This window comes from Phocoena phocoena, chromosome 1, assembly GCF_963924675.1.
Source record: "Phocoena phocoena chromosome 1, mPhoPho1.1, whole genome shotgun sequence".
Taxonomy (NCBI): Eukaryota; Metazoa; Chordata; class Mammalia; order Artiodactyla; family Phocoenidae; genus Phocoena; species Phocoena phocoena.
The window spans coordinates 45,657,892-45,669,061 of record NC_089219.1 but is presented as its reverse complement, the minus strand read 5'-3'; the positions used below and the strand labels follow the sequence as shown (position 1 = coordinate 45,669,061).

Below are 11,170 nucleotides of genomic sequence, written 5' to 3'. Positions count from 1 at the left end.
CCCACCCACAGACCTGCTCCCCCACCTGGACTCCCTGACTGGAAGCCCCGTCACCCACGCCAGAAGCATAGGAGTCATTTTCGGCTCCCTCACATCCTGTCAGCTACCGAGCCCAGGAGATTCCCATCCATCAGCTTCTCTCCACCTCGCTGGCCTAGCGCCCCTCACCGAAGCTGCGGCTGGGTCCCTCGCTGCATTCCGCGCTTGGCTCTTCCACAATGGCCCCCTGAGGGCTCTTTCTGAAGCAGAAATAGGTCACCCCCTGGTTAAAGCCCCTGCCGGCAGGACAAAGACCAAACATCTTAGCATGACACCCAAGGCCCTGAATGGTCCAGCGTCAGCTGAATGAATTAATGAATGTCGTCCCTTCTGTCTGAAACACATCCTACACCTGCCTCCCACTGCCTAACTCCCACTCAAACTTGGCCCCCTCCAGCTTTCTCTGACCACCTCCCACTTCATCCCCCCGCAACACACACACATACACACACTGGGCTAGTTTAAATGCCTCCCACCATTTTTTTTTTTTTTTTTTGCCTGAGCTGGGTCTTCGCTGCTGCTCGCAGTCTTTCTCTAGTTATGGGGAGCGGGGACTACTCTTCGTTGCGGTGTGCAGGCTTCTCATTGCAGTGGCTTCTTGTTGCCGAGCACGGGCTCTAGGTGCGCAGGCTTCAGTAGCTGCAGTGCGTGGACTCAGTAGTTGTGGCGTGTGGGCTTTGCTGCTCCGTAGCGTGTGGGATCTTCCCCGACTAGGGATTGAACCCAGGTCACTGCAGGCGGATTCTTAACCACTGTGCCACCAGGGAAGCCCAAGTGAATTATTTTATTCAACATTTAAGACATTTTTATTGAGAACCTGTTCTAAAAGTGAGGATAAAACTCCCATGCATGCAAAACAAAAACAAAAACAAAACTCCCATGCACAGTGCTTAAATTCTAATGAGGGAAATAGTAAGAAAAAAATAAACAAACATATGTCAGGTGGTAATGGTTGCTATGGAGAAAAATAGAACAGGATAAGGAGTGGGGACAGGAGCCATTCCACAGAGGTGCTTTAGGGAGGGTTCCAGTGATGTTTGATCAAGGACCTAGAGGCAGTAAAGGAATGAGGGAAGCCTTGATCTGGGGGAAAGTGTCCCAGGAAAAGGGAATAGCAGGGGCAAAGGTATGGCAGGTGAGTGAAAACAGAGGCATGCTGGTCCAAGGCAGGGTGGAGGAGGCAGGGAGGAACCCTGTCACGGGACTGGACAGAGTTTTACTTTCAGAAATAAAACCACAAAACAACACAATCTCATTCAATCTTTTTTTTAATTAATTTATTTAGTTTTGGCTGCGTTGGGTCTTCGCTGCTGTGCGTGGGCTTTCTCTAGTTGCAGAGAGCAGGGGCTACTTTTCGTTGCGGTGCGTGGGCTTCTCATTGCGGTGGCCTCTCTCGTTGAGGAGCATGGGCTCTAGGCGCGCGGGCTTCAGTAGTTGTGGCTCATGGGCTCAGTAGTTGTGGCTCACGGGCTCTAGAGCTCAGGCTCAGTAGTTGTGGCACACGGGCTTAGTTGCTCTGCGGCATGTGGGATCTTCCCAGACCAGGGCTCGAACCTGTGTCCCCTGCATTGGCAGGCAGATTCTCAACCACTGCGCCACCAGGGAAGCCCTCTAATTCAATCTTAAAGTCTGGCATGCTGAGCAAGGAATGTTCTTATTCTTTGTAGGAGCTCCTTCTTTACACTGTCAGGTACCAGGGCTCTGCCTTTTGGTGTGATTTCAGCCACCAAGTCATCAACAGTAACGTGTTCTAGTCCTTTTTCTTTCATTACCTCTTTACAGTGTGCCTTCTACTGATCCTTCCAGCCACATTCAATTAATTTAGCTCTCAGCAATTCTTTGAGGTGTTCTCTTTCTCCAGTTTCTATCCACTTTTGGTTAATCGCTGCTCTCATCTACTCGTCTTTGTTCATCTTACTAACCACCATCACCGCGGGCGAGGGCTGCCCCTTCCCAGTGACAAAATGACCCTTGTCCTGATGACCGTTACCTACCACACTCTTCAGCTACCCGGACCTAGACCCTCCATGGAGCCTTCTCCTTGAGCTCATGAGAATGAACTCCAGGCTGGGGCACTCTGGACAGGAGGTGAGGGAGGTGTAGCAGGAACCGGGGAAGGGGCAGAGCGTCAGCATCCTCGCCCTAGCTATCCCTGGCACGAACTTGCTTTGTATATTTTTGTACTTCCCAGTCAGTGTCCCTGGCTCAGGGCTCAGCACATAGTAGGTACTTTCTAGACAGAACTAAACCAATCCAGGAAATTGCCTAAAACCCATTGCTACAAGGTGGCTCAGGACATCAGAAGGCATCATCAGAAGATGTAAAAACACATTTGATTCTAAACTTAAATCCTCTTCCTTCTTCCTGAGAACCTGTTTGCTGGCTCTGCTATGCTATAACATCAGGAGTAATAATCTTTTTCGAGTTACAAAATGTTACCCCAATTTCTACCTCCTCAGAGCCTCCACACAACCTTCACAGTAGTGACTCTCCATTGTCCAGAGGCGTCAGAACCGTGGGCTCTGCCAACACTTATGGACAGCCCAGCAAAGGATTCCCCGTCAGTTCCCTTATTTAACATCCTCATTTCACAGAAAGACTCAGAGAGAGAATATCATCTGCCCAAGGTCCACCAGCGAGGCCCTGAGCCAGGCTGAAGCCGAGCCTCCAGGCCCTGGAGTTTGCACTCCTCCCATGGAAGCCCCCAACGCCCTTGAGAAAACTTCTGCTAAAACTGGGGCTGACCAGCCTGGGCCTGAGCCTCCCTGGGCAGAGTTACCCAAGGTATGGACCCGAGATGCCTCCTCAAAATCCCAGGACCCAGCGGGCAGGAAGGGGATGGGCTGCGTGCTCAGCATCCATTCGAACGTCCCTGGGCGTGGTGTGGAGGACAATGGGGCAGCCCCCAGACTCCCAGCGGCCGTGGGGAACACAGAAACAGAGCTGCAAACCAGGGAGAGGAAAAGGGATCCTCTGGCATTCTTGGCAAGCACAACCTCCTGGGTTGAGCCCATGGACCTGAAGCCTCATTCCTTTAAGTGCCACCTTCTGGAGGCCTGGCCCCCACCAACCTGATCCCAGAGCCCAGGATTTCTGCCCCCCAGTTTCTGGCACCTGAGTGAAGGAGTGGTCATCTTAGCCTAAGCTTGTAATTCACCTCTCCTTCCCCTCTTCCACCCCACCTGCCTGTCCCTCCACTTTCTGGTCACTCAGGTACTCACTTGCTCTGTTCCTTTCACCACTGTTGCTGTGCGCTGGAGGTCCACAGGTGAATGATGAGCATTCCCTGACCCGGAGGAGAGGCGCTCACATTCCCTTGGGGGAAATGCACACAGGACCACACCCATGCACAGAGGCCAACAGCAATAGGTCATGGTCAGGGAGAGGCAGAGGGGCCACCAGGGGATTCCTAGCCCAGACCAGGAGCCCAGAGATGGCTTCCTGGGAAGGCTTTCCCAGGCTGGATTTTAGAATATTAGAAGTCTGTCACAGGAAGAGCCTTTAGGGCAGAGGATTTCACACCAGTGTAAGCAACATGGCGTAAGGATTTCTGCCTAGATTATTACCCAGTGCCTAGAACAGTGCTTGGTACATAGTAGATGCTCAATAAACATGTCCTAAAAGAAAAAAAAAGGAAGGGAAGGAAAGAGGGAAGAAGGGAGGGAGGGAGGAATAGAGAGAGAGAGGGAGAGGAAGAAAGAATGAGTATAGGGTGGATGTGTAAAATAGCTTGGTGTATTCTGGGAACTGAAAGTACAGTAGTTGCAAGCTGCTATAGTTTAGGCTGTGGGGCTGAGCTGGGGGTGTGGCCTTATCTAATCTTATTGTTGTTGATGTGCATTTCTTATTTCCTTACCCGTCCCAGAGCTACTTTGGGGATGAGCTCACTTTTTCCTTTCTTGTTCCCCGTGGCCCCTGGTGCGTACATGGAGTGCTAACTGCACACAGGTACTGAACCTGTGCTGGGTGCTGGAGACACACAGATGACTCAGAGTTAGTTCCTGCCCTCCCAGCCCCCCAACCACCTCTGGCTGGGGAGACAGACAGTAAACAAATGGCCACAACAATGGGCAGAATGAATGGAGAGCTATTCTGGAGGTTCAAGCAAAATGAGACCAAGCAGAGGGTTAGAGGGATGGGTTTTACTCCAGGAGTGAAAAGCCGGGAGGATTTTATGGAGGAGGCATTGGAGGGGATGCAAGCCTTAAAGAATGAGCAAAGAAGGGGGCTGGGGTGGGAGGCACTCCGGGCCAGAAGATGTGGGGGTGGGGTGGGGAAGGTGGGGATTGGGGGATCCAGTGGGGAAAGATAGCCTGGGGGAATGGGTGGGGGACTTGGGGTAAGTGAAGAGAGAGTGATTGCACCCAAATTTCCCAGGTCTGCCCGCGTATCATGTTAGTCCCTTGGCTTCTCCAGAGAAAGTGCCATTCTGGGGTAGGGTGTTTGCTTCTGATCTGAGTGCATTTTGGATCACTGTGCTAGCAACTGCACACCTAGTTGGGGCTGCTCAGTGGTCCTACTTCCTGGGAACCCATCATCTCCCCTCCCTCCAGCAGGCTGGGAGGTTATGGCACCCTTCCTTCTCGCTCTGCCTGGGCCCTCCCACTATCTCTTTTAGGTCCACCATGAACCTACCAAGATTCTGGGTCAAGCCTCAGCAAAGGGAAGACCATAAGGACAGAGAGCCTGGCACAGGTTCCCCAAATGCATGCCACACCTGCTCGGAAAGGAGGTGCTTGTCCTTTTTTCAGGGTGGGGTGTGGGGAAAGAAAACTATAGAAAGGAAATCTTAGCATCATAGAACATCAGACTCTCAAGAGATATTAAAGATCCCCCTTCCCATTTGACAGATGAGGAAAATGATGCACAAACAGATATACCTGTGTTGCAGCCCTAACTCTGACACAGCATGGCCAACTTGGTAGAGCTGTGATGCAGTAGGGCCAGAGAAGGGCAGTGTTTTCCTTGAGCTGGGACCTAACCCACACTCATGACACTCATAATTTGTGGGCCTTGCAGACCCAAGATGAGTCAGGCTTCTTGTGAGTCAGGCTGTTGACGAGCCATTCCTGGCCATTCCTAGCCCATCAAAATTAGAAGTCCAGGGGAAGGGTATGAGCAGGCCAATTTAATTAGTGTGGGCTCTAAGGTACCTTAAGTTAGCCCTATTAAATTAAAACGCCTGGGGGGAAAAATAACTGTAATTATTTCCTTCTCTCCCCTATCGTTGTATTTCAACTCCCTCCCAACCTCCATGCTTCTCTCATTCACAAAACAACCTTTAAACTGGGAGCTAGCACATACAACCAGAGACTAGGGTTCAGTTTTCCTTTTTCTGACCCCTTCCCCTTCCAGCGCTAGGTCCCAACAGAGAACACAGCGCGTCCAGAAGCGGTGGTAGGGCCTGGCTATATTCTAATTTAGGGAGGCTGCTACACTGAGCAGAACATTATTCCAAATATGCACCCAGAGTCTCCTTCCTGAACCAATGCAGATCCGTTTGCTGCGGGGCATTTCTTTTTAAAGCCCTTTTTTCTCTCTTCGACAAATCAAAATAAGCAAACTTTAATGGTAGTGAATTATACTTGATTTTGTTGAATCTAGTTCTGAGTTTTCCTACTTGAAACGTGTTTCCCCAGGACACTGACCTATCCTTTAATTGTTTGGTGCGAGGCATGTTAGGGGGAGGGGCGTTACTTGTTTATTGGAACAGCGCTGTTAAAAAAAAAAAAAAAAAATCAACCTAGGCTAACAGTTTCAAGGCTCCCCTAAAGATGTATCCAAACAGGCAGCCAATCAGCGCTTACACAGCTTTTTCTGCTTGACTCTTTTAAAGAGACAGTGCCGACAGTGTTTTATCACATTTAAAGAGAACCGCGCTCTAAAAACAGTCTGAAAATGGGGGAGTCTTCCCGTTTGGTTGGTTTCTCGTCTTAAAGAGTCTCTAGTGAGGTACACTCAGTGTGTCCTCGGGTTCTCGCCGTGGGCAGAAAGGAGTCAGCAGCAAATAGCTGGGTCACTCTGCCAGCCCCCCTCTCAATTTCCCATTGTACACCTGGGTCACTGACAATGGAAGCTTCCCCTCCCCCCACGCCTGACTCTCGTCCCCCGCTCCCCAATTTAGCTCCATTTATTTGAAGTTCGCAGATTTCTGTGGCGCCCAAGTGACGCCCCCCTACCCCGGAATGGCACCATCTCTCGTGGAGAAGCCGAGGGGCTAACTTGCTAGGGCGGGCAGACCTTGGAAATTTGGGAGCAATCACTCTCCGTTCTCTTGGCCAAAGTCCTCAGTCCCTTCCCCCAGGCTCCCCAAAGCAGTCCAAGGGCCATTTTCGCGCCGACTCCACTTTGGGGTTTTCCAAAGTATTTTAATGATCTAGTAAAGGAGCAGCCTCGCGCCTCGGCGCCGGCTCGAGCCGCCCAGTTCTCAGCGTGGAGCCCCGGGCCCGGCGCTCCGAAGCCAGACTGGGCGAGAGGGAGGACCGGGGGCGGGGCGGCCAAGGGGGGGACGGGTGGGAGTCTGGGGAGGGGGCCGAGGTCGGAGCCCAAGGGGAGGGCAGGCGAGGGGGAGGGGGAGATAAGGGCTGGGCCGGCGCAGGGCTGAGGCTGGGGGAGGTGAGGGGCAGATAAGGGAAAGGGACGTGGCGGGGGGGGGGGGCCGACGGTGCTCCGCTCAGGGGTCCGCGCCCCCTCCCCTCCGACTACGCCGCAGCGCTCCCCACCCCCCCAGCGGTCCAAGCCGCGGAGAGCGCCCGTCGGACCCTCTTCTCGCGGGGGCCGGGGGACTAGATCTCCCCTGTCCCGATTTGTGTCCCCTCCCCACATCTAGAGAAAACAGAGGCTCGCGCCCCCGGCCCCCACCCCCCACCCCCCCCAACACCCCCACCCCGTTGGCCCGCAGGAGCAGGAATAGCGGCTCCTCGGTGGCGGCCGCAGCGGGGACTGCCGCGGTCGGGCGCTGACAGGGCGTCCCTCCCGGGCCGCCCCGGCCCCTCCCCCGCGCGCCTATTGGCCGAGGCGCATATCAATCACGGGACGTTGACGCCCGCCTTGCTCCCTCGCCCGGGTAGCCACGTTCGGTTGAGCTCCAAGTAGACCAGCGGCAGCGGCGGCGGTGGTGCCGGAGGCGCTGAGGGAGGCGCAGGCGGAGTCGGGCGGGCGCGCGAGCGAGCCAGTGGGCAGCCGGGCCGGCGGGAGAGCGGCGGCGGCGGCGGCGGCGGCGGCACCGGCACCCCAGGCCGAGCCGGCGCGGGAGGAGTTCCAGGGCGATGGGGCCGCGGCCGGGGCTGACGCTTTGACAGCTGGAAAGAGCGCGGAGCCAGCGCCTGGGGGGGAGGGAGGGGACCGCGGCGAGGAGAGCGCGAGCGAGCGAGCGAGCGAGCGAACGCCGGGGAGGGGGCCGGGAGCGAGGGGGCAGCTCGGGAGCAGCCGGAGCGGTAGCGGCGGCGGCGGCGAGGCTCGGCGCCCTCTTCTCTGCAAACCATGTTTGCCAAAGGCAAAGGCTCGGCGGTGCCCTCGGACGGGCAGGCTCGGGAAAAGTAAGCCCTATTTTCCAAGTGGCGGCCGCGCCGCTGCCGGGCTGCGGGCGGGTGGTGGGAGGCAGGTGGGCGGGCGGGGGCTGCTGAGCCCCGGGCCCCGGCGCCGCCTGCTTGGCCCCTTCCCGAGGCCGCGGCGGGCGGCGTGGGAGAGCCCATTGTTGGGAGCCGGCGGAGGTTGGGGTCTAGGGGCGCCGCCGGGGGAGGGGGCACTTGGTGGCCTTGGGGCGTGCCGGGCGCGGGGGCCCGCGGTGAGGGATGGACGAGGTCCCGCGAGCGAGCCTGGGCGCTCGCTCCAGCCGGGGCGCTCGCCGCGCGGACGGCACTTTGCCCACCGGGCGCGGGCAGGGGGCGCGTGGCTTCTGCAGCCCCGAAGGCTCCTTTTGTCCGCCCGCGGCGTGAGGAGTGCGTGCCGGGGGCTTTGTTCGGCCGGGAGCGCTCTCCCTTCCCTGCCCTTGGCCTCGCCGCCGGCCCCGCGCCCTCCGGGGCGCCGGGTTGGGCAGGGACGGCGGCGCCGGCTTGGCCCTAGGCTTGGGGGACAGTTGTTTTGGGGGGAGGTGGTGAGGGCGGCGCTTTACTGCCCTCTCCAGAGCTCGCGGAGCACTCCAGAGTCCAGGACTGAGTCTCCCCGGACTCTCAAACGTGGGGAGAGGGTGGGTCGGTGGCAAGGAGTGGATCGGGAAAAGGAGCGAGGCTCGGGGGTTGGGTTGCTTGCGAGTTTGAGAGACCTAGGTGGGTTTGGTCCCGACGCTACTTGGAAGTTCAAGTTCGGGGGCTGCTCTCCAGTCCTCGCGGCTTGAAGTAAACGTGTTTCCTCATACCTACCCCCTAACTGCTCGTACCCGTGGCCCCAGGCAGGACCGAGCTAGCTGCTCACCTCTGGTTGGGGCCACAATGGGACAGCACGGACAGGGTTGGAGGACAGGCTTGGAGGCCAATTGGCAAGGTCCAGGAGCGAGCGCCCGGTGTGGTCTGACGCTTTCTCTCTCTCTCTCTCTCTGCCTGCTGCCCACTTTCCAGGTTAGCTTTATACGTCTACGAATATTTACTGCACGTAGGAGCACAGAAATCTGCACAGACCTTCTTGTCGGAGGTGAGTGGAACTCCCCCCATCATCCAATTTCTTGACACCCCTCCTCCTCACTATTCTTAAAGCCTTTGTTTTCTGGAGCAGCCACCGTGGCCACCATTTTGAATTTTTATCACCTTTTGGTATTTATTGTTAGTTGGTCTTCACAGCCTTTTGGCTCTGGGAAGCCCCTAGCCCACCCCTTCTCTCTGCTCCTCTAAGCTGTCTCTGCTCTCTCCTTTCTAGATTCGATGGGAAAAAAACATCACGTTGGGAGAACCGCCTGGGTTTTTGCACTCGTGGTGGTGGTAAGTTTGTGTGATAGTTGTGTGTGTGTGTGTTTGTTTTGTTCTGAGCCCCCGGCTTCAAGTGAACAAAGATGGGAGATCTGGAGCGGGTCCCTCCATGCCTTAGTCCCCAGCGTTGCATAGAGCAGGGTGCCGTGGGGCCCTCAGGACTGGCAAAGGAGGAAAAGGGCAGACGAGGTCGGTGCCTAAGTTTCTGCCTCCTCTTTGCCCACTGTTGAGAACCCTACTAATCGTGCCTGGTGTTTGCATGGAAACTCTGTACTTTTACATCTCACTCTGAGGCGCTGGGCATGGGCTTGAAAAAAAAACCTGCATGGGTTTTTGTCAATTCTGCACGTTGCTTTAATTAGAGAGAGTGGGGGTGGGGTGGGTGGAGGGGCACCAGGTCTGTTTTACAACTGGCCTGCCCCTTCCTTTTTATTCTGTGAGCTCAAAACCTTGAGAGAGAAATCCATGGGGACCTTTTCCAGGCACCCTGAGAAAGCAAGAAGGGGCTGCCACTTCCTTTAAAGATACTGATTCAGACCTACTGGACCTCCCCCTTTCCCCCCACTACTCTAAGTATCCCTAAAACCAAGTTTCGTTTTACTGAGAATCTGGCAGAGTGCCTGTAGTTGGTAGATGGGGGCTCTCTCTTGTCTGTGACCCTCTCCCAGGCCCCTGGGCCCTGTTCGGGTGGGACCACCGCCGGTCTGCTCCCGGTTTGCAGCCCGCAGGAGGGAGGCTTAGGGTCAACGGGAAGGAGTTGCTGTAAGACTTGGGTGTTTTGTGGGACCGATTGGTGGAGTCTTTGACATTCTTTTCAAAAGGAAAAGAGAGCGGAGTGGCTTTTGATATTTTGGTGAAGTTCAGGAAAACGGAGTGCCCTGTCTTGGGATCTTAGCGCGTTTACCTGACCGCCAGCTCACTGGGGTAACTGTTTCAAGTGTCTTTGAAATGCATGGGGATGAAGTGTCTGTTCTAACTGCACGGAGAAAATGAGGTTTTAATTGCTTTTGCCAACCTCGGACCTGCGGAGTTGGAGGCATTCGGTGTGGTGTAAGGATTCTGTCTGTAGGAGTGGGTGGTAGGTTTTCTGGGGTGGCTTTTGGAGAGGAGTGTGGGGCTGGCGCTGGCGGGTCTGTCCACCGTGGATTTTGCAGAAATTCAGGCTTTTGAGTAAAAGTTACTCAGAAGGGACTGGGGAGTTTGTAGTGTTAGAAATCTTCAGTGTGTGGAGGAAGTTAGTCAGATGTGTGCTGCCTCAGAGCACAGAAAGAAATGTTCTCGAGCCTCCCTCTGCAGTCAGCAGAAGTCCCCGATTATCCTGTGCTATCCTTAATCCCCCGCAACTTCTCCAGCCTTATCTCAGCTCCGGGAACTAAGAGTGCGTCGTGCTGGGCGCAGGCAGTGGTGGCTCTGTGATTTGACACCGACCGTGGCTTTTGGGGTGGCAGGAAGTGGTGGAGCTGATCTGAAGAGGGCCAGGCTGTGTTCTTCACGCACCTGGAGTGAGGTGCTTGTCAGGTGACTGGCAGGGCTGGCTGTGATGGTGACAGGAGCACTGGTCTGGTAGTCAGACTTCCGCTCTGGTGCACGTTTTACCCTTCGAGCGGGTTCCTATCCCTGGGCCTTGGGCTCCCGACCTGGAGAGGGTTTCTAAGGCCCCTTGTTGATAGCAGTGACTACCCTGTGTTTGTATAGGGTTTTACTGGTTGACAGAGGATTTGTATGTCTGTTTTCACATAATGCAAAGTGTTGGGGTGACCATACAAGAATCATGGAGGGGGGTTAGGCAGGGAAATCTGCCCCCCTCCTTTTGCTGGACAGGTGGTTGTCTGAGGAGGGCTCTCTTTCAACGTGAAAGAACGAGATACTTGGTTATCCATAACATAACCTTTGGTTAATTGGTATATGTTCTTTGGTGGGCAGGGGGGGAATGGTTTCTGTATGAGAACACCTTGGGGGAGGGCCTGGTTGAGAGTCGGGTGGGTTGGCAGGAGATGGGGGTGTGGGCTCTGGGTTGAAGAACCTGTAGATTCCCTTTATTGCCAGAGTCACCCAGTTTGCTGTGCGTATGAGTCATAGTCCTGACTTTGACAATTTAACCTTTTTATGAAGTGCAGCCATTTTGGGTGGAGGTGGGGGGTGGTTACCGGAGCACAGAAGAGACAGGCATGGATTCTCATCCAGATTCCTGTCTCCCATCTGGGCATCAGTGGGTGGGTTACCCTAACCTG

General features: G+C 55.3%; 1 protein-coding gene and 1 pseudogene across 31 annotated transcripts in view; one reads left to right on the top strand and one right to left on the bottom strand.

The window, feature by feature from the left end:
* Window positions 1-1,661: 1,661 nt before the first annotated feature.
* LOC136138320 (transcription and mRNA export factor ENY2 pseudogene) lies at window positions 1,662-1,967 on the bottom strand (annotated as a pseudogene).
* Window positions 1,968-7,403: 5,436 nt separating this feature from the next.
* The window catches only part of SSBP3 (single stranded DNA binding protein 3), a 163,203-nt gene continuing 159,436 nt past the window's right edge, over window positions 7,404-11,170 (top strand). For 26 of the 31 annotated variants that reach the window (XM_065877858.1, XM_065877828.1, XM_065877890.1 and 23 more), the window contains exons 1-3: window positions 7,522-7,577; window positions 8,595-8,667; window positions 8,890-8,951. In XM_065877858.1, coding sequence (XP_065733930.1) covers window positions 7,522-7,577; window positions 8,595-8,667; window positions 8,890-8,951 — 191 coding nt within the window. Of the gene's footprint in view, window positions 7,578-8,594; window positions 8,668-8,889; window positions 8,952-11,170 lie in introns of all 31 variants that reach the window. The other 5 variants (XM_065877904.1, XM_065877897.1, XM_065877836.1 and 2 more) reach the window with 3 other exon arrangements.